The sequence below is a fragment of the Drosophila rhopaloa genome, unplaced genomic scaffold (assembly GCF_018152115.1).
Source record: "Drosophila rhopaloa isolate 14029-0021.01 unplaced genomic scaffold, ASM1815211v1 contig_3, whole genome shotgun sequence".
Lineage (NCBI taxonomy): Eukaryota > Metazoa > Arthropoda > Insecta > Diptera > Drosophilidae > Drosophila > Drosophila rhopaloa.
The window spans coordinates 11,077,238-11,104,556 of NW_025335123.1; the positions used below are offsets into that span (position 1 = coordinate 11,077,238).

General features: G+C 39.5%; 2 protein-coding genes across 2 annotated transcripts in view; both read right to left on the bottom strand.

Moving 5' to 3' along the window:
• The window catches only part of LOC108038148 (teneurin-a), a 157,460-nt gene that overhangs the window by 60,955 nt on the left and 69,186 nt on the right, over positions 1-27,319 (bottom strand). The window contains 2 exon segments of the mRNA XM_044460888.1: positions 290-396; positions 3,053-3,355. Of these exon segments, the coding sequence (XP_044316823.1) occupies positions 290-396; positions 3,053-3,355 (410 nt within the window).
• LOC108038150 lies at positions 1,717-2,402 on the bottom strand. Its single transcript, XM_017114881.1, has one exon. It carries the CDS (start codon positions 2,302-2,304, stop codon positions 1,837-1,839), a length of 468 nt encoding a protein of 155 aa, XP_016970370.1. The 5' UTR covers positions 2,305-2,402; the 3' UTR covers positions 1,717-1,836.

Sequence of the window (27,319 nt, forward strand, 5' to 3'; positions counted from 1 at the left end):
ATATGTTTACCTAGGCCAACGCTCCGTGTTGGGTTTCTTAGCTTGCCAGTGTGTGTGTAAGTTAACACCATTTAACGCTAATGTAATGCAAACACTTTGATGTATTTGCCTTGTTATCGCTTGTTTGTACTTTGCACTTATGTATACACTGAGCGAATATTTGCCCAGGTATGCCTGCACTATATGCACTTGTGTGTGTCTGTATGTCTGTGTGGGCGTACTTGTGTACTTTTCATTAACCGAGTTGGCATTATGACAATGTCCGATGTTTTTCGACGGAAGTTCTTACCTGCAAAGTATGCCAACATGGCGGTTAGGACGACGGATACGAATATTAAGGCGATGCTCAAGCATTTCCAGGAACATCGGTGCTGACAGCGTTTATCTATGTGAAACCTGTAAAAATACACAAGGAGAAAAAGTATGGTGAGCAGAGAGCGTTAAGCAAACTGAGCAATGCATTTGTAATTAACATAGAGGGCGGGGCGACCGCAAGACAGGAGTAAAGCCACTTGCCTCCATCGCACGTCCTGTCCTGTCCTGTCCTGTCCTATCCCCCCACATATCCCGTACTCTGTCCTGCGGCTTTAGCCGCTTGACATATCACAAGGACCACAGAAACCAGCCAACCAAGCAAACAAGTATAGCATACAGGACGGAAAATCAAGGAAAGACACGGAGAAAAAATCAAAGGATAAATTGCTAGTTCAAAAAAAACAGCCTCTCTAAATCTTAAATTTACATTATAAAATAAATTGTTGACAAGGATTTCATTTGTACGAAATGATTAACATTGGAAATGATCGGTGTGACCATGTACACTTAAAAATGCGTAGTGTGACCGTGTATACTGTAGTCGGCTTAGTGTGGCCATGTATACTGCAGCCCATATGATAAGAATTTTGTTATCTTCCTCCATTAACGAATTGAGAATTAGTATCTCAAAAAGCTAATTTTAACATTTTTTCTTCATGCTAGAGACGAAGAACGTAGAGTTTGTACGCCAATGAGTTTGTCAACTGCTGGCAACAGCTGGCAACTTTTTTAATAAAGCTCCCGACCGAAAAGGCAACGCATGCAAAATGATGCACAAGACTGAGGACAAGGACCACTGCTCCCTTGGAGCTCTCCGCTTTTCACATCCTCACCCCAAAAAAAGGGTGTTAATCACACATACAGCCAACAAGTCTAAGCCGCCGCAGGCAGAGCTGTCAAGTCTTTCGGCGTGGTCGCCTCTAATTGCGTAAAAGTTGAACGAAACGCTGACGAAGGGAGTTACGAAATTTGGGGGGGGAAAAACGGAATTTGGAGGAGGGAAAGGGCCTGGAAGAGGGTCCGGGAAAGGAGGCGTGGTCCCAGCTTAAAGAGAATTAACAATTCTTGAGTTGGAAACTTTCAAAAGTTGCCCAGAATTGGGTTAGACTTGAAAGTGTCCGAGTCAGGCCTTCAAAGGTGATTCAACTCGGCGAAGGAAAAGCCAGTGCAGGAAAAAAGAAAAGCGGGGAAAGAGTGTAAAACACCCTTAGGAAAAATTCCCTAAGGAGTTAGGCACTAACTAGGGAACTCTGACTTGGGAAGAACTGTCTGCATTAGTTGGACTTACTATGTAAGGTAAACATCTAACAAAGACACAGATAATGTGAAAATGTCTCAATTACCTTCAACAAGTATAAAAGATATTAAGTATATATTTCTTTCAAAAAAAATAAGTTTTTGTAATTTCTCTTCCAAATTTATTATTTTTACGATTACTGCTGAAAGACTATGGGTCACAACATTTTTAAAACCTAAAAGAGTTCCATCGAACAGGAGAGTATGGGCATATCCTGGCAATCCTTACAATCTGCCTATCCTATGACTATTGGATCCTGAAGGCCAGAGCACTGTGATGTCCGCCGAGTGCTCCACAATCTGATGGACTTTCTGTTGCATTTCGTGGCAGATATTCAATGGCCACCAACAGCTGACTAACTGGCGTAGATCCTTCGTCGACTGTTTTACGGATACCAAGGATTCGATATTACTGTAGCTTTCGGATTTCTTGGTCCTGCCATCGAAATCGCTGCGACCGGGATTGGATTCAGACTCGCTATCCGAGTTGCAATCGGAATCGAGTGATGGGACCTTGGGGGCCCAGGAATCGAGAGGCTCCCGATTTGGACTGGCCACCGCTTGGACTTGTCGGTGGCGATGCCATTTCGGAAGGCGACCGCGAGTCCTGGAACCGGCGGCATCCTGTGGCTTCTTTAGCCAATGCGCACTGTACACCATGTGAGCCATGCTCAGGGTTCCGATGATGCCCATTTTGCTATTTTAATTTACCAAACTTAAAACGACTTAGAGATCCTGCCAATTTTGTTCCAGATAAAATGAAAAACTCTGTTTGCTTACTACTAGGTAGCTTGATAGCAAAGTCAGTGCTAACCTGGCATCCTAAACAAACTTATTAAAAACAAATATAGATTTGACGATATATACAAAAAAAATGTATTTTAGAGTACTTATTTCTTCTGTTGGACATCTCAAATCTCTAGGGCTTTTTTATGGCCCCCAATTTTTGAACAACATTGCAGTAAATTTATTTTAACAGGCAATAAACTAACAAAAAAAAATCAATATTGTGGGCATGTAACTACAGCATGCATTTAAAGTGCATAAAGAAAAACCATTTTAATTGGTCAATTGAACCTTATAATAAAATAACCGAAACAACTAGGCAGGTACATTTATTTCAAGTCTTGATTCTCAGTTATTTTATGAAAATAAACCAAAAGTTTGCACTATACCTTTGGGGGAATTAACGAAATAATAGCCTCAACTGTAATTCAATGCCTTTAATAAAAGAATTTCCCAAAAATGCTTGGAATAAATAAACCCGCCTCCACTTGAACAAAATCAGTTGACTGGAAGTCATATCCACTGCACCCCCACTTCTCACTCAATTTAACGCTCATCCACTCGTAGAGTGTTCACTGTGACCCAGGGCCAAAAGGGCCAGGGCCAGATACATTTTGGGCCCCCTTTTATTCGCAGATACACTATATGAACTCACCTGGATGGCGAATATGGCGAATAATGCGGTGCATGCGCTGAGTGGGAATTACGCAACGGGAATCCGGGCATGACCAGTGGCTGTGAGCCGCTTATCTGGCAATTGCCACCGTTACCGCTCCCGGGCGGTCCGACGCCCACCTGCTGTCCGCCAGCCACGCCCACCGGTCCGCCGCCCACGCCACCGGGCATCGTACCGGCGCCCATCGGCAGTCCAACGCCGCCGCGATCGATGCCTCCGTGGCCGATTGTGTTGCTGCCAGTTGACATACTCTGCGGCATCTGTTGTGGGTGGCCGCCCAGTCTGGAAAATAGAGAAGAGAAGGGGAAAACGCGGTCATTCGGTGACTCACAGTATTTTGGGTGCACTTAAACAGAAAAATAGCATACACAGATAAAATTGACGTCTTAGGTGCAAAAACAGGGTTAAACATTATTTTTTTTTTACAAATTAACCTAATTTTAAAGTATATTTTCGAAGAAGAATATTAATTTCAATATTCATTTATTTAAAAAAAAAAATATTGAGCTGATGATTTTTTGTACTTCAAAGAAACAAAGTAGTTTACACCAAAACTTCCCTTTTGTCACACACTTCAATGAAACCATATCTGGATTTGTTACAAGTGTTAAATACTCAACGTGGTTATAGTTTTCGCCCAGTGCAGCGATGCTTGTAATGCGGAAATTAAAACATGTGCAAAAATTTTCGCTCCACATTGGCCTCTCGTTTGACGCTGTTACAATATTTAAGTCGCATCCTCGTGGACAAAGGCTTATTGTTGTTGCTGTGGCCCGCTGTTATTGTTATTATTATTTTTAACGGTTAAGTGATGCGGAAATTTTAAATTAAAAAACATAAATCAATGCATGTGTGTGCGGCCATTGTAAGGCAAATGGGTGAAACGAAAAAAAAAAGTTTCATTATCCCCGACCGGCAGTCGGGCGATTTTTGTTGCTGTTTGTGTTTTATTATCGCTCAACATTGAGCGGAAATGCAGTCGCTGCTGCCATTTCTCGATAACTGCCGCCATTGTTGGAATTTCCGCGAGTGCCCCCCTGCATGTGTGTGTGTGCTTGTGTGTGTTTATGCCATTTTCAGGCGCCGCCCGCAAGTATGCAACAGAAATTACAACTTTTAGCCGCCTCTGCCGCTTAAAAACATTTCTGTGGATCCGAGCGATAGATGGAAATGAATCCATCGAGTGCCGTAGGCATTTCGTAGTCGGCACAGATTTTTAAAGTTTTTTTTTCAACCCGTAATCGCTGAGATTTTTCGGGTTACTTCCCAGCCCAGCACTAAACCATAAAGGCTTTCATATATTTTTATTAACCATTTTTATTGTTTCTCTATTTTAATGTGTGTCATTTCGTATAAAAGGCCAACCAAACATACAACCTAGAAAATTTTAAGCATTTGGAAATTTCTTTAAAGGTATTTATTCTTTTTTTCAAGCAAATATTTTCATTTCTTGAGACGTTTTAATTTATTTTCTTTAATTTAATTAAATAACTTGGAGGAGGCATACATTTTTCTTAAAAAATAATTGTTTATCTTCACAACAAAGAGCCAACAATAAAAGGCCTTGAGCGTTAGACTACAATGACTTTAGTTTTAGCAACTTGTTTATTTACTTATTGTGAGTATAAAAGTCTTTTAAAATTTTATTTGATTTTAAGCCCATTAAAAAGCCTCAGTAAATGAATGATTTGGGTTTGAAATATATTTTTCATGTTATTCAACGATTCCCTTTTACCAATTGATAATTTTTAACTTAACTTTTTGAGTGTTTTGAAGAATGTATATATGGCATCATTTTAAAGATAATTTAATATTTTGAAAACAATAGTTTGTTTTGACGCGTCAAAGGCTGTAATCGCAGTGCTAGGAATTTCGAATTGCCCAAGTACAGTCGACGTAAAAGCCAGTGACAGACACACGTTTAAACCCGTTTCGAGGACCTTATCTGGGCCATCCCTTCCATGCTTATTTTTATTCCCTGCCCAACATCATTGTCATTGTACCGAGCTCATCGTCAGTTGCTGTCGCGTGCATTTGACATATCACATTTGGCCCTATTCGTATCTCTTCGTATTGCTTTTTGGTTTGATTTTGGCCCGCTTTGGTTTTTCGGCTTCACAGTATTTTCTCGTTTTGCCTGCGGTTCTCCGTTTTGGCCGCCATTTTGACTTTGTTATTTATGGCCACGTCAAGCGGTCGCCGGCTGGTCAAGCGTATGCCACGCCCCATCCAAACGCCCCCCTTGTCCTCAGCGATTTGGCCTGCATTTGACATGCGGTTGTTGTGTGCGGGTTTTTTTCGTTTTTTTTTTTTCCATTGAAATTTTAGCTCTTCTTTGCAGTGGCCAGCGAATGAACTTGTATTGCAAACCAGCCCTATAATAATCCCCAAAAGTTGTCTGATATTTCATATTCAAAATTTAAAAAAAAAACCAAAAATCAAGCAGCAAATTTACGAGTTTTTGCCACAAAAGTTACTAGATCAGTGTAATTTATAGCGAGAAAGGGACGGCACGCATGCAAAACAAAACAATGAATGGCACCCAGGGGGCCAGAGGGAAAGAGACGGCTGCAATGGCCGAGAAAGAGACGGAACAGAAAGCCGCTTACACCAGCAGGCACAAGACAAATGTGCCCCTGTGTGAGCGTGTGTGTGTGTGTTTGTATGCTTGTGTGTGCGTGTATATCTATGTGAGTTCGGGACAGCTTAGCAAATGCTAAGCCAGCCAGCGAGCAGCGCAAGCTGTGCCTGTGATTTATTAGCAACAATAATAGAATTAAACAATTTAAATTAAGTTGTAGCCAAAAACCATAAACAGTCTGCCAAGCGGCCCTGCGGGTTAGGCGCCACCATCCCCGCCCCTCAATCAAGCCCCCCTTCTCCCACTAAATGGTGGCTCACACACACACGCAACATTTTGTTGCCACTAAGTTTGATACCCTCGAAAATAAGGGGGGTTTCAATTGGCTAGGAATCACAATTTATTTACAAATTTGCATAAAAACATGAAATTAAATAAAATACAGATTTCTTGGTTTATATCCATTGTTATTTACTAATGAGAGGTGCAAACCTAATGATGTTTTTTTTAATAATTTAATCTCAGTTTGATTAATGAATGACAAAGCTATTGTAAATAAGCAGCTTTTGATTTTAATTTTATGAACACTGAGTACCATTTTAGAATAAAAAAAAAAGACACCTAAAAAGTCTTTCTTTAAAAAAAATATATATTTTTTTATGGCACATTTCTTAAAAAACATGGCCCTGCTAAACATTTTCATAATCTGATTCCGCAAGCTACCATTTCTCAATAGTAAGTATAAAATGTTAAAAATATAATATTTCTGGTGAAAAATATTTAATTTTTTTTGATCTCTTTATTTGAACCCTAATAACTGAAACCCATTTAAAGAAGTATCTGCAAGTTCGGGGCGCGAAATTTTGAATGACCAGCAGGCGACAGAGCAGCGGAAGCACAGCTGGGGGAAAGTTGGGAAAGCGGTGGAAAGCGGAGGAAAGCGCCGGGAAGAATTTGGGGAAAGGGAGCGGAGAGAAGGGAACTTCCTTGCGCTGCTGGCGGGGGCATTACAAATGCTTCCTGTGCATACATTTGGCAGCAGTTTGTGTGTGCCCACTCCGCTCTCAACCGCTTTTGCACTGCGTGTGTATATTGTTGCCATTATTATTGCCGTTGACCAACCACAGTAGCAGCCCCACTTTCGTCCCACTTTCATTCCACTTTCCCCAACGTCACCAACGTCACCACCACCACCATGGCACTCGACGAAAGTTGTGCACATGCAATATGGAGTGGGGCAAAAAGAGCGCACAAAAAATGTTGCATACTTTTAAGTGCAGCGCATTTTGTAACTCAAAATGGCAGTTTGTAGATGCAGCTGTGTGTGTGTGCCTCTGTGTGTGCTGTGTGTGCACGCGCGTGTGCTTGATTGTTTAATTTAATTTGGATTTAAAAGCAACGCATAACAAAGATTGCTAGCAATTATTTTTTGCCCGACGCTCTTGTTATTCAATCAAATAATATTCATTTCATTTGCAATCAACAACAGCAGCAGCAGCAGCAGCAGCTGCAGAAAAAGTTTTGCTTTTATTAAATTCTGTTTCTGTTTATTCCGCTTTGTGATAATAAATACTGTTTTTGCACTGTCCGTGGGGAAACAACTGAAAAATGGCGATAGGGATATAAGTTCTGTGAGGCAAACTATAAAAAAGAATGCAGTTTTGGAGACACCGAGTTTAGGGATTGAATTGAAGGACTTCCTTCTGGGGTAAGTCATAAATAGAAAACGTGGATTTTATTGCACCGAATGCAGAAATTTTCTGCTATTTAAGTTTTATCGTTATTGCTAGAATAAATACAAATATCAAAGAAGACACTGGAAACCAATTTTAATTAATTAAATTAATTTGATGTCTATGCTATCATTTTGATGTCAAAGGTTTTTCAATTAAAATATAATTTTACACAATCATTTGTTAAAAAAAAAAAATTCTCCTTTCTGTGCCTTAATCGTTTTTGACTTTTGTTTCTGAAACATTTCTAAAAATTCACAAATTTCAGTTGATTTCCCCTCTACGAAAGCAGCAACAACAACTGCTAAACAAATTTTATACATTCCCTGCCTCTTCCCGTGGCCTTTTTCCCTTTTCTATTTCATTTTCTATTTTCCCAATTTTATTTGCTTTTCCCCTACAAAAACGATCGAGCCTCGAGGCCATTGAACATTTTGTGCAAAGTTTTCAATGGGCCACCCACACACACTAGCATATATTGAGTGGAAGTGGAACAAAACTATGAATTTAGTTTTTCTGGCATTGTTGGGTTAACACTGCCCGCCGCCATCGCCCCTTAACCCTTGGCTGCCGACATCGGATTCGTGCCTCACAAAGCGAAAACTAACAAAAACGCCCACCAAAAACGTGATTTTCGCCAAATTTCAAGTACACACACAGAAAGTTGAAGAAGAGAAAGAGAGGGCACGAGAAGGGCAGAAAGAGAGAGCATGATGAGAATACGAGGCCAGGCAACCAAGATAAATCCAAACAAAATTACACGCTGTGTGTGAAGCGCTGAAAACGTGCTAGAAAAATGAAGCGCGAAATCAATAATAACACACAATATAAAAGGGATAGCACACCAGCGAAAGAGAGAGCTATAATGGGAGCGATAGAGACAGAGCAGGGGAAATAGGTGAACAACAAACTGTGGCGAAAGGCTACGTGCAACATTACCATCTGCATCTGTAACCAAATCAGAGCAATTGCATTGTCCTGTCACGCATTCAAAAAGTGCTAAAATTAGCCAAGGAAAAACAGAGATTTTTCCAGCGAAAGAGTGTCCAATAATTGTTGTAAATAATTGATTGGATACAATGCTTTCTTAAATCTACGTTTAAAAAGACTATTAAACATCAGCTTAACAGTACAATACAATAAATTTAAATGCTAAGATTTAAATAAAATAAAAATATTCAATAAATAAAAATATTTTTAAATTAAATTTTTACAATAATCTTTCTCTTTAAATATGGTGTATATCTCTTTTTCTATTTAAATCACCTGCTTTTCCATTTATCAAACCAAAATATACATCACTCTCAGCTTAAAACAAATTCCGAAAGATTTCAAAATTTTTCGAGTTTAACAAAATATTCCCATCTCACTATTTCCCGCAACCGCTTTTCCTTTGAGCATAATTTTCTTTTCTTCCTGTCTGAGACAAAAGGCAGCGAGATGAAAAACGAAAGAATATCGCATCGAAGGAGCAGACAAAGAAAGTTTTGGGGCAACATTTTGCGGCGGTGTGCTAAATGGCGAAAGGGGGGGAGCGGAGGGACAAATCAATTTAATTAGTTTCTGACTTTCATTTACAAATTATGCATAAATCTGTAGACAGCGCCCCAGAGACCATAAATTAAGCGCCAGCGCCAAACTCAAACTCTTGGCCAAAAATAAAAGAAAAAGCTGGCGAAAAAAAAGGAAAAACTTTTACGGAACACAACACAAACAACAACAAAACTTGTATCTAACTACAGAAGAGGAAGAAAATAGGAGGAAAAACGAGGGTTGGACGCAAAATTAATTTGCGCTTTTATTAAATTTTCTTTTCCCGCTCTTCGCAGGACACGAGGCGAAGGGCGGAGAGCAAGTAAGGACGAAAAAGGAGAGGGTGAGTAGGTCAGGGGGCGGTGGGCGAAGGGCGGAGGGGAGGCAGGTAATCACGCCCACAGGGGAAAATACACACACACACACATCTACCACGCGTATGAGCAATTTTTATCGAGCGTAAGAGCAACAAGCGAATAAAGGAGCGAAAGGATATCCAGAGCTGGAGATAAAGGGGCGGAGGAAAAACGGCTGAGAGGGGGTGGAAAATGCTAGGGAAAGCGAGCCGAGGGGGTGTTGAGTTTAGCCAACGCTGTCAAACAAAAATGCAACCCCTTGAACATTTTTTTATACACGATTTATTTCCATTTTCTGCTATCCCTTTATTTTTTTGCACAATTTTCTTTTGGAGGAGAGTTTGGGTCAAAAAGACCCCTCGAATTTTCCATGCTCCAATGCACGCAATATTAAGGAAGCACATGAAAATTATTACAAAGAAATCGCTACGAAAATTGAAACAAGTGCTTACCATTTTTTCCCTGAGGAGATCAATCATTAGGGTTAATTTACAAAAGAAAAAATGTTGGACTCTAAAGAAAAATTCATAAATATTTTAACGTAAATTGTTTTATAAACATTTATGGCTGTTGTTTCGCTAAATTAAACTTAGTTACTGAAAATAACTTGATTTACTTAATGTACAAACTTACAGACTGCAGGTATTTCCGTATTTTTTCTTGCATTCTCTTGGCACAAACCACAGTTTGCAGCGAATATTTAATTAACAATCTCATAAATCCCCCCGCAAATTCCCCCATTTTATTGCCACATTTTTCTCCCACTTAAGTCTCTCTACAAATTGCAAGTTCGCGACTAAACCGAAAGGTAAATGATCTAAAAATGGCATCCTGGGGAGTGGGGGGACGGGTGTGTCTTTTATTTATTTTTTTTTTTTGATGGGACCGGGGGATATCAGTTACGCGCTCTCATGGCAGATGATTCTGCAAAATAAAAACGAAACCCCGGCCTTAACCCTCCACTGCCCCCTGGGTGAAGCCGGGCGACTAATAACACCCCGAGGGAGCAGCCAGTCGCCGGGGGGCGTGGCCGTGGACGTGGGCGTTTGGGCGTGGGAGGGGCGGCGACTGCCAATGATCAAAGAATTTTTCACTGCGCTCTCTGGTTCATCCTTTTGATTTTTTTTTCCCCCTGCAAGTTGGCATGCTAAATTTTTGTTATGACGGCGGAATTAATATTATTAAGGGTCGCACAGACCGCTTGCTCCCTTCTTTTTTTTTGTGTCTCTGTTGTGTGTTTTTTTTTTTTTTGCAGCCGTTGAGTTGATAATTTTGCGATGGCACACCAGCAGCAAAGGCAAAAAAAAAGGGAAAGAGGGGGAAAAAGGGAAAAGAGGGGGCTTTCCGCGACGTCATTATCAGCAAATGCCGCACGCCGCTTTGTTTGACAAAGGCGGCACCACCCCCTCGAGCACCCCACCACTCCACCACCCAATCGCCCACCCACCCAACCTTAGCCCACGCCACGCCCCTGCCCATCATTTCGCCTGTTTATGGCCCTTATTAAATATTTACAGTTTTGGCAAGTTTGAAAAGCGCCTTTAATTGCTGTCACTTCTAGATTAATTATTTACACAAGCCACAGACACACACATAGGCGCTTGATTATACCCTCTGAGAATAAATTGAATGAATTTAATTAGAGTTGGTGGTTTGTGCAGTTTAACTACAGAATAAATAATTGATTAAAGGGCATATATTTTTGAATATTTTCGGGTTACATATGGAAGCTGACGATACATTTTTATGACAAAGCATATTTAGTACTATGAAATAAAAATTTAAAATAAACCAATATATTAGAAAAACCATGTAATGTATTAAGAGGAATATTCTTCAACAAAAACGCAAGCATTTTAAAATAAATTTGATTTAAATCTTTTCAACGTGTAAAACATTACATTTACATTTTGTAAGTCTTTTTGTATTGTCTTTTTTGTTTTTGCTTTTTTTTTATTTGTAGTTATGCATGCAAAAACATTATTTGCTTAAAAGTGTTTTACTCCTGCATTTCAAATGGTAGTTAAAGTGTAGGGATAACAAGTTTAAAACAAATATGTGATATATTTTATAACACAATCACTACAAATTTAGTTAAACTATAACAAACGAATTTAAATATAGACAAAACTGGCAAATAAAAATTAGGCTTTCTGCTGCACAAACTCCTCTTTAATTTCCTCTTCTTTCAGAGGGCATTCTCCAGTCGACTTTTTTAATTTCCCCTATTTTCACTCTGCCACCTCTGGATTTGTCTGTCAACCGCCCGCCTTTGCCAGAGTGAAAATCGGAAAAGGCAAGGGGGGAAAGTGGGAAGTGGAAAGTGGAAAAGGCAAGAGGAAAGGCCTGAAAAGCGTCGCGCGATAAGCGCCTCAAACATTTTTCCAAGCGCTTATTAATTGTGTTTGTCGAGTGACGACGGCTGCTTGAGCTCGTCGAAAAAGGATACGTAGGTAACGAGGGTGTTTGCCAAAGGATTATGCAGCAATGTTGCCGACGCTCCAAGGCAAACACACTCCGGTGGAACGAAAAAAAAAAAACAAAAAAAAAGCCTTGGGAAAAGCGGCTGAAATTTAGTTCGCTTTTTTTTTTTGCCCGGCTCCCAAAAAAGCCATCCCCTCTCGCCACCACCTGCTGGGCAGCAGAAAGATTTTTAATATTTGCCAGAAGTGTGGCAATAAAATCAATCGAGCTAATAACGGAAATTGCCCAAGGAAGAATGTTGGGAAAAAACGCAGGGCAGAAATTGGGAAATCGAAAAACGCAGCGGGTCATCGGCCGAAGAGCACGTGGCGGCCCTCTTCCTTCTCCAAAAAAAATCCAAAAAATATATATACGTTATGCCTTGATTTCGATTTGAAATGGCATAAATTGAATTAGACGCCCTGTCCCCGGATTTCGGATTCCTGCAGCTGCAAGTGCAGCGGAAAGTCACCACCAGCAAAACAGGAAAATAGAGAAACAGCATCCCTAATATTTTGCAGCTCTGAGATCCAGGAACACCCCCACTTTTGACCACTTTTGGGCGTTGCCATGAAGCAAAGTAATATGCTCGCCCATCTGGCTAATAATCAAATCAGTGGGCGTGGTCATATTTTTAGATTGCCAACAGCCCGCTTTTTATTTCCGGTCCATCGATTATCGAAGGTCCTGTGATATTAAAAAAGATGGTTATGGCTTACATGAAAAGTCGGGTGGTTTCTTATGAAAGATATTATTCACTATACTGTATTATGCTTTTATATTGTATAGACAATGTTTTTTAAATTTTTCGTTAAAACAATTTTTAAGAACTTTACTTTAATTTTAGATAATATTTAATAACTTATTTTTGAAAGGCTGTATTAAAATACTAGATATTTAATGATTAAAATGTATAAGAATAAGAGTTTAAAAAAAACCTAATTGAAAACAAAGGATAACTTTGTAAATTTGGTTGTTTTCCACAAATAGTTTGTAATGATACAAATGTTTGTTACTGGACTTTCCGGTTTTTATTGGCTTATACCAGAGACCTTCTTATCGAGTCTAGTAATTATACAATCTAGGCCTGCCTTTCGTAACCATATTAATATTCTGGCATTTCATAACGCACAATGCTGATGATCTCCTCGGGTCCAGTGACCGCCCTCAAGTTAATTTGCAACATAATCTTTTAATCTGGTTTTTGTGTCAAGCGCAGACGGGTGGTGGATGGTGGGTGGCGGTTTTCCGTTTCCCGTTTCCCAAAAAAGGAAAGTAAAAGCCACCCCATCGACGGGACCATCAACCCTTGATGGCGAACGGTGAATGGGATTTATGAAAAATTCATTAGTTCCGTGTGCGCTTCGCATCTATGGGATGACATATGAGCCTAATGATGCCCCAGGCACCCACACACATTCGCTGCTCGCAGGACATTGTCCACTTGGTGGTCCAAAAAAAGGGAACGGAAATATGGGCAATGCATTAGCCAATAAATACATCCGCCGTGGACCATTAATCCGTTCTGACTTCCTGCATTGCCAAAAATCTCATTGTCTGCTCACGGTTTGTTTTTTTTTTTTGCATTTGCTGGTTTCGAATGCGAAACTGGTACGAGAATTTTTGAATAGAATATTTTGGGGCAGGATGAAATAACCCTTTTTCTTGTATCATGCCCAACAAAAATTCCATACATTTAAATGAATCTCAAATTGTATTAAACGTGACCATATATATTCAATTTACGGAATTTTGAACGCATGTTTTAGTTTAGAACTTGTAGAACAAATTTTTTTTAATGTTCTTGTTTAGTCTTTTCTTTCGATTAATAATTTGGATATAATCCTGATATAATCTAATTAATCTATTTAACACAAAACCTGCCTAAAAAGCAACTTGATTCATTGTCCAATTTTCGCTTTTTGCATACGTGTCAAACTCAAATTCAAATCGTGATCCAGAAAGCGGACATCAGTGATGTATTATCGTTTTTTCTATACATTTTCCAGCATTTTTTGTCCGACATGATTTACTTTACTTTAATCTGAATGTAATTTTTGGGTGTGCATTTTTTTTTGCCTCAGTTTTCGCCTGTTCGCTTATCAATGAGCAACAAAACGAGCTCAGGGGACTAACAAAAAAAAAAGAACGGCGAATGTTTGTGTGTGTGCGGCACACATATCAGCGTAAGTCAGGATGTATACATGTGAGTATCTGTGTGTAGCCTGAAATTCATCAAAATCCAATCAATCTTTCATTTAAACATTTTCATTTCGGCTCGTTGCGTTGCGCGGCATTCGCATTGAATGGAAATCCATACAAAGGGCAACGAAGAGCGGCCCAAAAAAGAGGGAAAATGGCAAAACAAAGGGTGGGGGGGAAAAGGAGGAAAATCCGCAGTAAAGCGCAAATATTTGCGCGTATAAATGGGGATGATGATAGATGGAAAACCAAAAGGCAGCAAAAGCAAATGCAAAAAAAATGTAAAAGAAGCCGCCGAGGAACCACAAAATAAGGACGAAAAAGGAATTCAAATTTAAGGAAAACAAAAGGTAGAAATTCTTAAATAACCACGATATTTTTCAATCAGATTAAGTTAATAAATATTTTCAGCTTTTCCTTTTTTTTCTAGTTTAAAAGTTGGAACATCAAAACTTGTTATTTTTAGTTCTGTTTAGGCATTTTACTGCTAATATTCCTTATGATTTAATTGAGCTTTCCACTTAATTTCTCTTTAAGAGAAAAGCCACCATAGTAATACCACTGTACTTTTATTGAAGTAAAATATTTATACTTTGAAAAGCGAAAAATTAAAAAAACCAAAAAGCTTGTGAAACAATTTACTCGAACTAATAAAGATGGCCAGATGGTTAGAGGCCTCAAGAAAAGTTGGTACCCTGCCCACAATCATCTAAATTAGTTGGCAAAGGAAACGCTATAAATAAACAAAGGCCACAAACAACAGAGCGAACTGAAAGCGAAACTTGAAATTAATTCCAAGAGGATCTGGGAGCAGCAGCCACCCACTGAAGCGAATGATGAGCCTGTATAAATATCCGGGACCAGGCCAACTGGAGGGGCATAAATCATATGGCCCAAATACAAATTTTATGACGCATCCCCAAACAATTTCCTCCTTTATTCGCCCTTCCCTGCGCCACTGTCTTCCGCTTTTTTCATTTCTCATTTGAGAAATGCCAAAGCAAACAGGCAGCAAGTTGCGAGTAGGAGGCCGAGGCGAAAAGTCCTGGGAGGAAAGCAAGTCTCTGTTTACCGCTTTGCATTTAAAGCTTAATCCCAGCCAAGGAAAGCATGAATTTATAATTAAAAGTAAATTAAAAGTAAATAAAACCGAAGAACCCACGACCAGAGTGAACCCCAAAAACATATCCAAGGAAATGAGAACTTGGATTGGGGCCTTCTGCAGATACAAGATACAAAATAATATTTGACCAGGGCGAGTAACGAAAGGGGCAGAAAGGCAAAGCTTTGTCTATAAATACCATAGAATTCATCTTTCAATAAAAACTAAACATTGAGGTTTCTACTGGCCTATGAATATCTAATTTATTTGCAGAAACCAGATGAAAAATTGTATAATAATTAAAAGAAGGATTATTATTTTAAGTATCAGAGTTATTCAAATCTATTGAACTCCAATTGGTATATATTTAAATTTACTTTTGCTTACTCAATTTAAAAAACAGTTTATGTAGAAAAGTAATTGGTAATTAAGAAGAGAGTATTGTGTTTAATAATAATAAAATACGTATTCATTCCTTAAAACATAAGAATAAGAAAACTTGAAGTTTCCCCACTAAAAGCTAGTTGAAGTACAATCCCACAATCTCTCCTCGAAATCGAATTGGTGTCAACGCATAATCAGATGCTGACCCCCCTCGCAGCTGCCACACCGCCCTGAAGCCTCGGAAATCCCCTCCACACCCATGTCACCCGAGAAATTTGAATATCTAACAAGGATGAGGAGCAACATTAGCAAAAGACGAGAAAAAGAACAAAAAAAGAGAGAAAAGCCAGAGCAGAAGCCGAGGAAAATGGCGCCCAAAGTAGGTTAATGTGCGTCGATGTCGATAAAAATATATTGACAGTAAGACATATACATACACCGTTTTTGCATATTATAAACACAGGAAACAAAAATATCAGTTTCATATTCTCATTTCCGATATTTTACTTGTTTTCTATTTTTGTTTGCGTATTTGAGGAGTATCAATACAAAGCCACACAACAATATCAGATCTATATTGTCATTCTTTTTATGTTTTACATCACTTTCTGTATTTTGCATAACGAATTTAAGCGTTTAATCGAAATAATAAAAAGTTTTTATTATCATATTATTTAGGATTATTCTTTTAAAACATTGTGTTTTTGTATTTAATTTGTTCTCATTGATTTTCTGATATTGCTATTAAACGAAACCAATGTTTTTCGGTGTACTTGTACATTTATCAAAAAGTAAGCTTCAATCTGTCGATGTCTAGGCAGGCGAAATTTAAAATTCTAATTGCTCAACTGGATGTGTGTGCGTTGTCTCCTTTCCAGACGGAATGAATAAAACATTAAATCGGATTATAGAATTTTTGCATTTCTTGAAATTAACATGTTTATCCTGGCCAAAAAGAGAGACAGAGGGATTGAGGGGAGAGCCAAACTAAAAATGGCAGTGTGGAAAGCGGGGGGAGAGTTTTCCATTGAACTGTAATTTTTCACCCACCCCACTTTCCCCCGGAAAAACCGCACTCGAAAGTGTTCGGCAAACATTTCCACTTGGCAATTTCTTGGCATCTCCCATCGACACATCGCATGCAAATTGCACAAGACCAAAAAAAAAAGAAAAGAAAAGTGGGCGGGCCATTTAGCGGGAGCAATTAAAACAGACATTCGACTAAGTGGGCGTGGCCTAATAGGGTTAAGCATCATGTCGAGGTGTGGGAAAACTTTTTGGCAAGGCGTTAAGAGATCGATGAGAATGCAATAGGCAAATAAGGAAAACTGAGAGAAATTAGTGAAATGCAATAAAGTTTTGTGGAAGCGGGTGTGGCTAAACATGTCACTTTCAGCTTAGAAAATGGCATCGGAAAATCTCTGAGAAACCAACGGAAATAAAAATAATTGCTAGGCATTAGTGATTATATTTTTTCAGTGAATATCTAAGATCAACATATTTTGCCACTTTCTGTTAGCTTCAAAACCAAATCTCCAGAGGAAACGAGCTTTGATCTTGTTAAGATATAATCTGAGCCACCTCGAATTTAAAAATAACTACCTTAAAAATACCTTATATAAACATAACCATCCATCCCTTCGTCATCTTCACTGTGATGTGAAATCATGCAATGAGCGACTGACTGGCATGCGTTTGAAGTGCCATAATGGGATTAGTGTCTTAGTTATAGGGTTTTCGTTTCGGAGTTTTCAGATTCGAGATTGGGATGATAAAATGTGAGGGGTTCCGGTTCTTTTTTTTTTCGAGTTGATTCCCCAGCTGTCGTTATGTGAAGTATGATATTGTGATGAGGGTGCAACTGCTGCGGGGATCGTGGCCCATAATTAAGTTGAAAGACTTTCGGGCGATAATTACAGGTTAGCTGTGCTGCACGTACAAGTTATGCACGGAGAAAAAAGTTGTTTTCTATTTTTGAAATGTATTTCGATATATTTAAGTTTATAAGTCTTCCATACTTTGTTTGCTTTTACTGCGTTGAAGTAAGATTTTCGTTGTGTTATTTATCGGAAACTAGAGTTTTAAGAAACCCCTTTAAATAATTGTCATTTATTAAGTATTTTTTTCCGTGCATTTGATCGTCGAAATACTCCTTGGGCATTTATGACGCAACCATCGACACTCCATCGACAAGGCCGCATGACAAATAGCCAAATAACCACTTCCCGAACTGCCGCCGCACTCTGTGACTTGTGACTGGCATGTGTAATTAGCCTGTCAACGTTCGCACCACCCATCCCCGTTTTCCCACCTACCCACACCCTCGCTTTTCCGCTTTCCCCATCATCATTTTACCACCACCTGCAACCCCTTTTGGAGCATTGTAATGCGGTGGTGCTGGTGGTGGGGGTAATGATGACGCCAACTGCAGGCGACGGCAAACATTATTTGATTGCCGAAAATGCAAATTGTCGAAGCCATTAACAGTTGCTGATGTTGCCGCAACACAACATTGCAGCACGGCAGCAACAACCAGATGTCAAGATGAGCGAAACTTATGCAATGTGTTCGTTCGGTCGGTTGCCTAAGACAGGAAGTCATAGAAAGTCTGACGGAATCGAATCTAATTTGATGAAGCCGCAGTTTTCCCTACCAATACAGGGGAAAAGACAAGGAAATAATAGCTCAAAGATATATGAATAACTTTTCTAATATATTTGTAGCATCTTAAAAATGAAAGATCACTTTCCTTCCAGTTTTACGATTTTTGGTAAAGTTAATAACTTAAGAATTTGTATCTTGAATTTACATTTAGTAGGAGTTTAATTAATGTTTATAAACATTTGAATATTGACAATTCCATCTCGATTTATATACTAGCTTTGGTTTTTGATTTCAGATGTCGAACTGTATTTGCAGCAGCCTGAATTTCCCCTCAATAGTACGCATTTCCCAACAGTTATAGCGATGTATAGTTTTTATTGGAACAACTGATGTGTTATGTGTGTATTACCAACAACACTATACCACATAATAAACTGAACTCCTCAGGGTCTAAATAAAGCGAAGAAAAATTATGTTATATCCATGGAAAAGTCAAGTGAAAAGTGTAAGGCCTGCCACAAGGTGTTTTCCATCCCCTAGTCGCTCTTCAGTTTTTTCCCGGGCCCATATCCCATACGTATTTGTCACGATCCTTATCGCGTGGGTGTCGTTGTCCTGGCTCCTTCTAATTTCTAATTATGTGGCCCATCCTGAGCGGTGCTAGCATGCATATCAATGCGATATCAAGATGCGATTTATGTGCCTCCCTTTGCTCTAGACGTGTATAGCCGTATGAAAAAGTCATTAAAATGTAATAAATTAGGCCAGGCAAAGAAGTCGCTCTGAAGATGGTGAATCACAGATGAATCAGGGCCCCCCCTCCCCCTTAACTTTTCCCTTATTTTTCCATTTCCAGCAGGGTTGCCATGCCAGCAACCCCGGCTCCATTCCCAGATGAAAAGTGTATTAAATTGATTTCACTTGATTTTCCCGCTTGTACTTTATTTATTTTGTTAGAAGAGTGCCGGGGTCCACTGTCCTGATGGATGGGTGTTTCCCGTCCACCCCCCTCTCCTCCCTTGTATTACCACCCTGTGTGTATTCATTTCGCATTATTGCAAAATCCACACGAGCCGAGCGTAATACATTTTCTCTCCATTCCACACCTCCTAATTTATTTTTATTCTGCCTGTGCCTTTGTGGATAATGAATATCACGCGCTGCTTATTAAACCTTACGCATCGCTGCGAATCTAATAGAAAAAGGCGAAGAAGCAGGAGGATGAGCAGCTGCATGGCAAAAAATTGAGAAGCTTGTACTGAGACATTATTTTTAAACAAGTTGGGAGGTTTATCGCTATTAGAAGTAGAACATTATCTTTTGAGATTATTCAAAATATTGAAATAAAAAGTCGCCTTCTTTTAAAGTTAGCAAAGAAAGGGTACAAAAAATACCAGGTGGTAATATACAATTAAAAATATATGTTCTTAACAAATTTTTATTGAAAATTCTAAAAATAAAAACAAGTTATAAGTTGAAAGATAAAATTTGAAATCGCACAGATATTTTGTATTTTAAAGTCAGGTATATATTTTTTCTTCCTGTGTAGAGGGAGGGAGTTTATATTTTGGGGGTTTACAAAACGTGCCAGTTGGGTAATTTAAGCAAAAATATCAAAATGAAGCCGCTAAAAGCAAACATAGCGAAAGAGAGAGGAAACTAGGGACGAAGAAAGAGGAGGCTAGATGGTGTGGTGAAAGCGAGAGGTCACCATTGAGGTAAGAAGAGGTGAGATGAGGTGAAAAGTGGGAGGAGAGTGCGTTTCTAACGTATTTCAGCTGCTTTTCCTTTTTGTTTACCTGTATGAGTGCGGGTGTGCCTGTGTGTGTGTGTGTATGTGTGTGACAGAGTGTGTGTTTGTGTTGTTTTGGGCCAAATATTACAAAACACAAACGCCTGTTTCCGTTTTACTAATTCGTATGCTGTTTGCATTTGCATTTTGTGGGCAGAGCGAAACGGATGCCACATGAGTTGGGTGGAAAATGGGTGGGAAAATGGCTGGAATGGGGGTGAATGGTGAATGCGTGCGTGTGACATGTATGAAAAATATCCTTGAGCTTGGTTTGAGTGCCGCAAAAGGAGGCAAAGTAAACGCGAAATCGAAAATATCGCGAAATTTACGAAGGGGGCTTCACCCTCACCTCCCCACTCTCACACACACACTCACACTTACACTCACTCACACACACGAAAAACAAGCTGCGCCTTGTTGTCGTTCATTTTGCATAGCTCAAAAGCAAAGTGCCAAAATGGTTTGCAAACGCAATGGAGATGGGCCCCAAAAAAAAACAGCAAAAAAAAAATGAAAACGGGGCGGGGTTTTCAGGGGGTTTATGTACCCAAAGTGCAAAAGGAAATTCATGCATATGTGAGTGGGGGGTGGGGCGAGAGGAGAAAGCGGAAAGCGTTGAAATGTGCTACAAATTGAATTTTATTGAAACGTGTTTGAAATTTTTCGTCAGACATTTCCACCGTTTTTGGCCCCAATGGGAAAAATGTGTGATAGGGGGTTGTTGGTGGGGAAAATGTGAGCAGGAGGGTGAGGGAGCGGGAGGGGGCTGGGTCTAACTCGAAGGGTGACTACTCTGCTTGTTTTGGACCATTGTAGCATGCAAACACGGGCAATCGCCAAGTGTCGCACACTCATTCCACAGTCATCGCCAATGGCCAACTATTCAAAACGGGTGGGAAAATCCTCATTCTAGGGGGGTGGGGGGTTACCAAAAAACCGAGGGGAGGGGGGTAACGGCCAAAACGAACGCCTGTCAAGCGAACAAAAGGAGATGCCATCGCCAGTGCGCCACAAAGGAGACACCCAAGCGTAGAGAGCAAAAAGCTGGCCAAAAAGTGAGCAAAAACCTAATCTACGGCAGGGTTGTCACCCGCATTGCGGATGAAGCACACAAAGATAACGGAACTCACAGAGTTGCCTTTGTACAGTTCCACACAATTGAAAAATTAGCCAGAAAAACAGCTTGGTACTTGAGAGGCGTGACAATATCTATTAAAAACCTTTTTTTGTAGGGTTGTGTTTATTTATTATTATTAATTGCAAAATTTCAATACATTTTTATACCCTTGCAGAGGGTATTATAATTTTGGTCAAAAGTGTGCAATGCAGTGAAGGAGTAATCTCCGACCCGAAAAAGTATATATATTTCAAATTTCATAAGGATCGGCCGACTATATCCTACATAATTAATTCTATGACCGTTACTGCCCGTTACTATCACTCCCTTGCATTATAAAAGAGGCTGAAAGGGGTAGCTATGTCAAATTCAATAGAAGTTTGATTTTTTTAGAATGCATCATATGAATAATTTTTGAAAATATATAATTATTTCTAATTTTCCGATGACTAGTAAAAGAGTGACTTTAAATTGGACTTCGAGGGTCCATAACTTTACGAAACTTAAGCAGATTCCAAAGTGGCATACCTCTAAAGACTTGTGATTCGATCCTCTAAAAATCTGCATTCAAAATTTTCAATTTAACGTTGATCAAATTTTTGACCCATTTTCATGTCAGTTTTTCTAATTTACCGATGTTTTGTAAAAGAGTGACTTAAAATCGGACTTCGAGAGTCCATAACATTACCAATTTTAAGCCGATAATGCAGCATAAAATCGACATAGTTTCATTGTTTTTAGTAATATAGGCATAAAAATTAAAATTTAGTCGTTTTGTAATAACTGCAAGGGTATATAAGCTTCGGCTTGCCGAAGTATTGCTTCATTTCTTCTTATATTTATTGTTGTTTTCTTTTCAATTTAGTTTAAGGTTGTCATCTTCATCTATGAATCACCATATTTTAAAATGTATATTGGAACTTGTTCATGGCTTCGTTGCTATCATTTTTTACCACGCATTTGGGACTATTTCTGATTTGAATTTGAATACTCTTTTCGATAAAAATGCGGTGGCAGTTCAGGTAGCTCCCAAATGCTTTTTATATATGGCCTATAACCCATTGGTTAGATGGTGTTTCATTAGCCAAAGTGCCGGTAACCTGGCCAAGCGACAACGACAGGCGACAGTGACAAATGTCTGAGGAATGGGAGTAGGAACGACAGTAGCCGAAAAAAAAAGAATTTCACTGCCTTTACCTTAGCCTCTCTTTCTGATTCACCTGACCTGCTCAGTTCTGTTTCCAATTCCTATTCCTATTCCTTTTCCTATTTCCTTTATTTTTTTATTTCATTAAAATATCGACAAGTTTGAAATTAGTTGATTTGTATATTGGGTATATCCGGAAGTGCTCTACCGCGAGAAAGTCTTGATGTTAAATTTAAAGTGGAAATGAGAAGTTCTCAACTATTTTTCAAATTCTTTTATATCGACTATGATTATAGTGACCATTATTTTACAAGCAATACATGGTGCTAAAAATTTAACCAGCTTTTAAATTTATAGTAATTGTATTTGTTTTTTATCCATCTAATAATAGGGGAATATATGTGGCCTTTTTGAAGCCAATTTTCTTACTGTGCAAATACAGGTAGAGATGAAAAGCAAGACATTCGGGGACCTTCTTGGCCCGACTTCAATTCGGGTTCTGGGCCTGACTTTGCCTTGTCAATCGGTGACTAATGTTCAGCAATTTGGCTAAGCGACAGACACTGGAGACAACAACGAATACGAAAAGAGTCAGGTAGGGATGAAAGGGAGCCAGAGACGAGCTAAAATGCCAGGACAAAATCGTTAAAATGTTAACAACAAACTGGCTAAAATAAATCAATGCGCTTTTCGTTATTTATTCCCTTTCAACTTTTATTTTACCTCCATTTGTATGTGTGCCCCCAGGGGCAGGATCCACCCTCCCCCCTTCCCATTTTATTCGGTGTGTGGGGACAAGTTTCTCGGAATCCGCATTCAATTTGTTTATCAGCAAGAAATTGAGTGAGTGTCACTGAATGAATCAAGTGCCAAAGTGCCCGAATCGGTGCTCAGTCCTTCGACTTCCACCCAATCCCCTTCTCCACCCAAAAAAAAAAAAAAAGAAAAAAAAAAGGAAATACAACCCCCCTCAGGTGACGGCGTTTTTGTCATTAGTTGCATTAACTTTCCGCTCGACAGTCAATTTCTTTCGCTTCTCTTGGCCTTTTTCGTCTTTCTTGCCTCCTTAGCGTATGCAAATTTGTTTTGTTTTAGTCCGATAGCCGGAGAGATAAAAAAAATACGAACCCAAAGCGGTGACAACTTGGTTTAGCAGACGCAATTTACCGATTGATGGAGGGATCCTTTTTAAATTGCTGGATTTCAAAAGAATAAAATAAACGTGCTTTTAATATACACACATAATGTGTGACAGGGTTGTCACCCACTCAGCTAATGAAACATGCATCTGTGAACGGATTACCAGAGTTGCCACTGTTTATAAAATTGTAATATTCTATGATTAGATTTGAAACTATGGCGATTTTCCGATACATTTGTCGATCATTAAAATTACTAACTCAAAAAAAACATATTTTCAGCTTTAAAATGTGTTTTTAGTTTCTAGACACTTTTTTAAACTCCCATTGCTTTTTGTTTCGATAGTGCCACTTAAACCAACTTCTTAAATTATGTTCTCTCCTTGGAATGCCTTAATTTTTGGTATCTTGGGCCGGTTAATGAACAACCCAAAAGAAACCCAAATTTCTTACTCAGCAAGACCGCCTTTTGAATGCAGTCAGTCACCTTCGAATAAAATGATAACACACATGCAATAAATTTTGTCACTAATTTTTGTCGCCTCCGCTTTCCGCTCCTTTATCCCCTCTTCCTTCTCTTCCTTCTTTTCCTGCCCCATCCTTAATGAAGCCAGGAAGCAATAACGACGGGGGAAACGAAGGGAGCGATAAATCAAAAATGTGAGACGGTTAAAAACAAAGGCAACATCCGAAATATGTCAAATGATTCATATTAAAGTGCGCGGTTATGTTCTCCTCGCTCGGTTATAAATCAAGCAACGAGATACAGATACTGAATACAGATACAAATATATGCACAGATATAAATACTTGTACAGAAACAGCTACAAACACGGCCACATTTACAGACACAAATGCACAAGTGCGTAGATGTCGCCTGCGTTTGTCATTGTCGTTTTCGGTTTTTGGTTTTCGGGTTGTACCATCTACAATTTAAGTGATGTTGGAGAGTTTCGGATGGGATGGGGAACTTTGGGTTCCGAAAACCGAAGCTAAAATTGGGGAACGTTGGTTGTCGCGTGCAAACGCGTTGATATATCGATTTGGCCCGGCTACTTAATCAAAATAATTCCGGGCAATGCGTTGCGCTGACAATTCTCGGAATTTTGATAGAGTTGCTCCAACGGATTGCGGTTCTTGTGACAAATCTTCGCCGGAATGGCGTTTCGTGGTAGGCTAATCGAAAATGTTGATAAATTGTAGGTGGTGCGAAAAACAATTTAAACGGAATGAAAAGCCAAAATCGTTGGTCCCAAAATTGAACGAAAAACTTGGGTTTTATTCTATCGATTGCTGACACAATTTATTACTGAAGAAATAAATTGTGAATTATATGTTTTAAAAGCCATCTATTGGCGTTCTTCGTTTAAAACACAAAACATTATTTGTTTTGTAATTAAGCCCGGTTCGGTTTTCATTAACATTTCGACAACTTCGAAATTTTCATGTTACGGAAGTTCCCTTGCAATTTCCCGCTCAACTTTGGCCGCTCATCCAGTGGCTCAAATTGCCCAAAATGTTACCCAAAGGATCTCCGAAAATACACACACGCATACAAAACAATTGAGAACTCGCAGGATAAATTCGGCATTTGCAGTTGCGCTGAAGTTGCGGCTCCTTTTCCACCAAAAAGGCATCGTGTAAGCGTATTTAACTTTATTATTTATGCCAAAACTCCGATGTGTGTGCCAGTGTGTTTGAGCGCTTATTAATTTATAATACACTGCGGCCTTGCCGTTTTTGGGGTGGCCCCAAAACTTTGTATTCAATAAAATGCCGCCGTTGTTGTTTTGGGTTGCTTGTGGGGTTTTCGGCCATTTTTTTTTTCCACCCAAAACTTTGGGACTTTCGAAAACTAAAATGTTCGGGAGTTCCTGGAGGCGAGTGTGTGGATGCAACTCATTTGCATAAAATGCTGCTGAAACATTTATGCCCCACAGCAGTCAGTGGCACACTTGAGATAATTCTAATTAATGTGGCAGTGGTAGTGAACCAAACTGGCCCTTCAAAGACCCTTCTGGTTACTAATTTTCCATTCCCCTTAACTTTACCTATTTGCTCTTGTTGGGCCAACTTAATAGCTGCATTTTTGCAGTTGAGTTATGAGTTCTCAGATCATACATTTCTAATAAATGGCGGAACGAATAAAATATGTGGGATATATTTTTGGTTATTAAATTGGTTTATATTAAGTGTTAATAATAACAACTTTCTCGCATCATGATTAGTTTTCCTACCCTTATTAAATGTGCTCTAAAAGCTTTATTTTACATAGTTTATTTAGTTTCTGTCTTATTTTAAGTCATTATGATAAGAGAATTTGAAATTACTTACATTAGACTGCTTATGTGCCTTCTAGCTTAGTATTTTTACATAAATGAGGTCAAATTTCTTTACGAATTTCCAAATTTAACCACATCTAATGAGTCAATGAGCCACAAAGGAAAAACACACACACCCAAGGCCAGTTAAAAGGGGGAAAAATTGGGGGTTGGTGGGTACACGAAAATAACCCAGACAATGGGCTTTTCTTGGCTGGAACTCCTTGAGCTTGGAGATACTCGTAGAAAAACAAATGAGCAAAGCGTTGCCCAAATGTTGTTCAGCCAGAAACCAAAGACAGAGGGTTGAGAAAATGGGTGGGTGGGGGGAGGGGGTTGTGGAAAATGTCTGGAGGGGGGTGAAGAAGGTCTCCGACCAACATGGAACATAATGGCATAAAGCGTTGATAACAAATTTGCGCATTTCAACATGAATGAATCCTCCAGAGTGGCGAAGCACACACATGGTAAGGGATGGGGGATGGGGGAAGGGGGGGTATCTCCAAACTCAGGAGGGGGGGTTGTGCACTCACTTAGGGATTTTCCAGGAGTGGGGTTGGAATACCCCTTTGGGGTGGCTTCCTCTGTTCTTGGGTAGGTGACATTGTTGCCTTAAGTGGCCAAGCGGCAAAATGACAAACAGACGGCCCAGCGACGTGAGTGGATACCAGTGGATAGCCCCTCCCCCCTCCACCCTCCCCAACGTTTCCCATTTTCCGTCTCCCAGGACCATGTTACCGAGTGTCCGGATACGGATCCATGTCCGTGTCCGTGTCCATGTCCAAAAGTCCAAAGTCCAGTCACGGCTTGCTGCCAGCATGTCAACATTTGCTCCGGCGCCTTGAGAAAAAGCCCAGGGACATCTAGGGACGAGCGGGGGAAATCAGGGTGAAAAGCGGAGCAACCGGGGGACATCAGCCTGATTTTCCGGCTTGGCCTCTGTGATTTTTCGGCCGCCGTCGAGACAAGAGATGAGAAACGCTGACGCAGCTGAGGAAGGTCGAAGGGAAAGTCGCAGGAAAGTCATCAGTGCACTGCGAAAAATTTACCCATACCTAAAAATGTGTGACGAATTTAATAACTTATTTTGATCAAAAAACGCGAAGAAGCCAGTAAACTCTTACATGCTATTAGCTGCACAGTATATATTTATCGAAATGAATCCTTGAATTTGATTGACACCAATTTTTTCCAGTGACTCAGCCGGAGGAGACAAAATAAATCAGTGAGAGGAGGACAAGGACAACGGGAACAATACGTGCAGGCTGCACAGGATGCCCCCAAGGACCCCATATCCTTCGCTCTCGCTCTTTCTCGCTTGTTGACGTTTCATTTATCGTAATCAAGTGCGCAATCAATGCGAAGAGAATTGCACTTAACTCCCGTCTCTTTCTACGGCCCTCTAGCCGGCTCTTTCTGCACTTGTTTTGTGTCTCAACTTCTAATTTACTTTGATTTGTTTGGGGCGGAAAGGAGGAGCAGGCTATGTGGATGACTGACTGACAGCGACATTGATCAATTCGTGAACTTTTGACCCGAGTAGCAGAAAAATGACGCTAAATAAATAGAAAATGATGAAAAAAGAAAAAAGCTTAGGAGCTGTGACCTTTTCCTTTCGATTAATTCGATAGTCACGATATCAATTAATACACCTACTGCTTTAATTTCTGTAAGTTCAAAAAAAGTTGTTTTTTTGTATTATTCAAGTGAAAATGATTTTTCAAATTAATGTATATTTTAAAAATGTATAAAAAATTTGAGGTGATATATTT

Coding starts and splice junctions, on each gene's coding strand:
- LOC108038150 (XM_017114881.1), bottom strand. CDS start 2,304: ATGGGCATCATCGGAACCCTGAGCATGGCTCACATGGTGTACAGTGCG.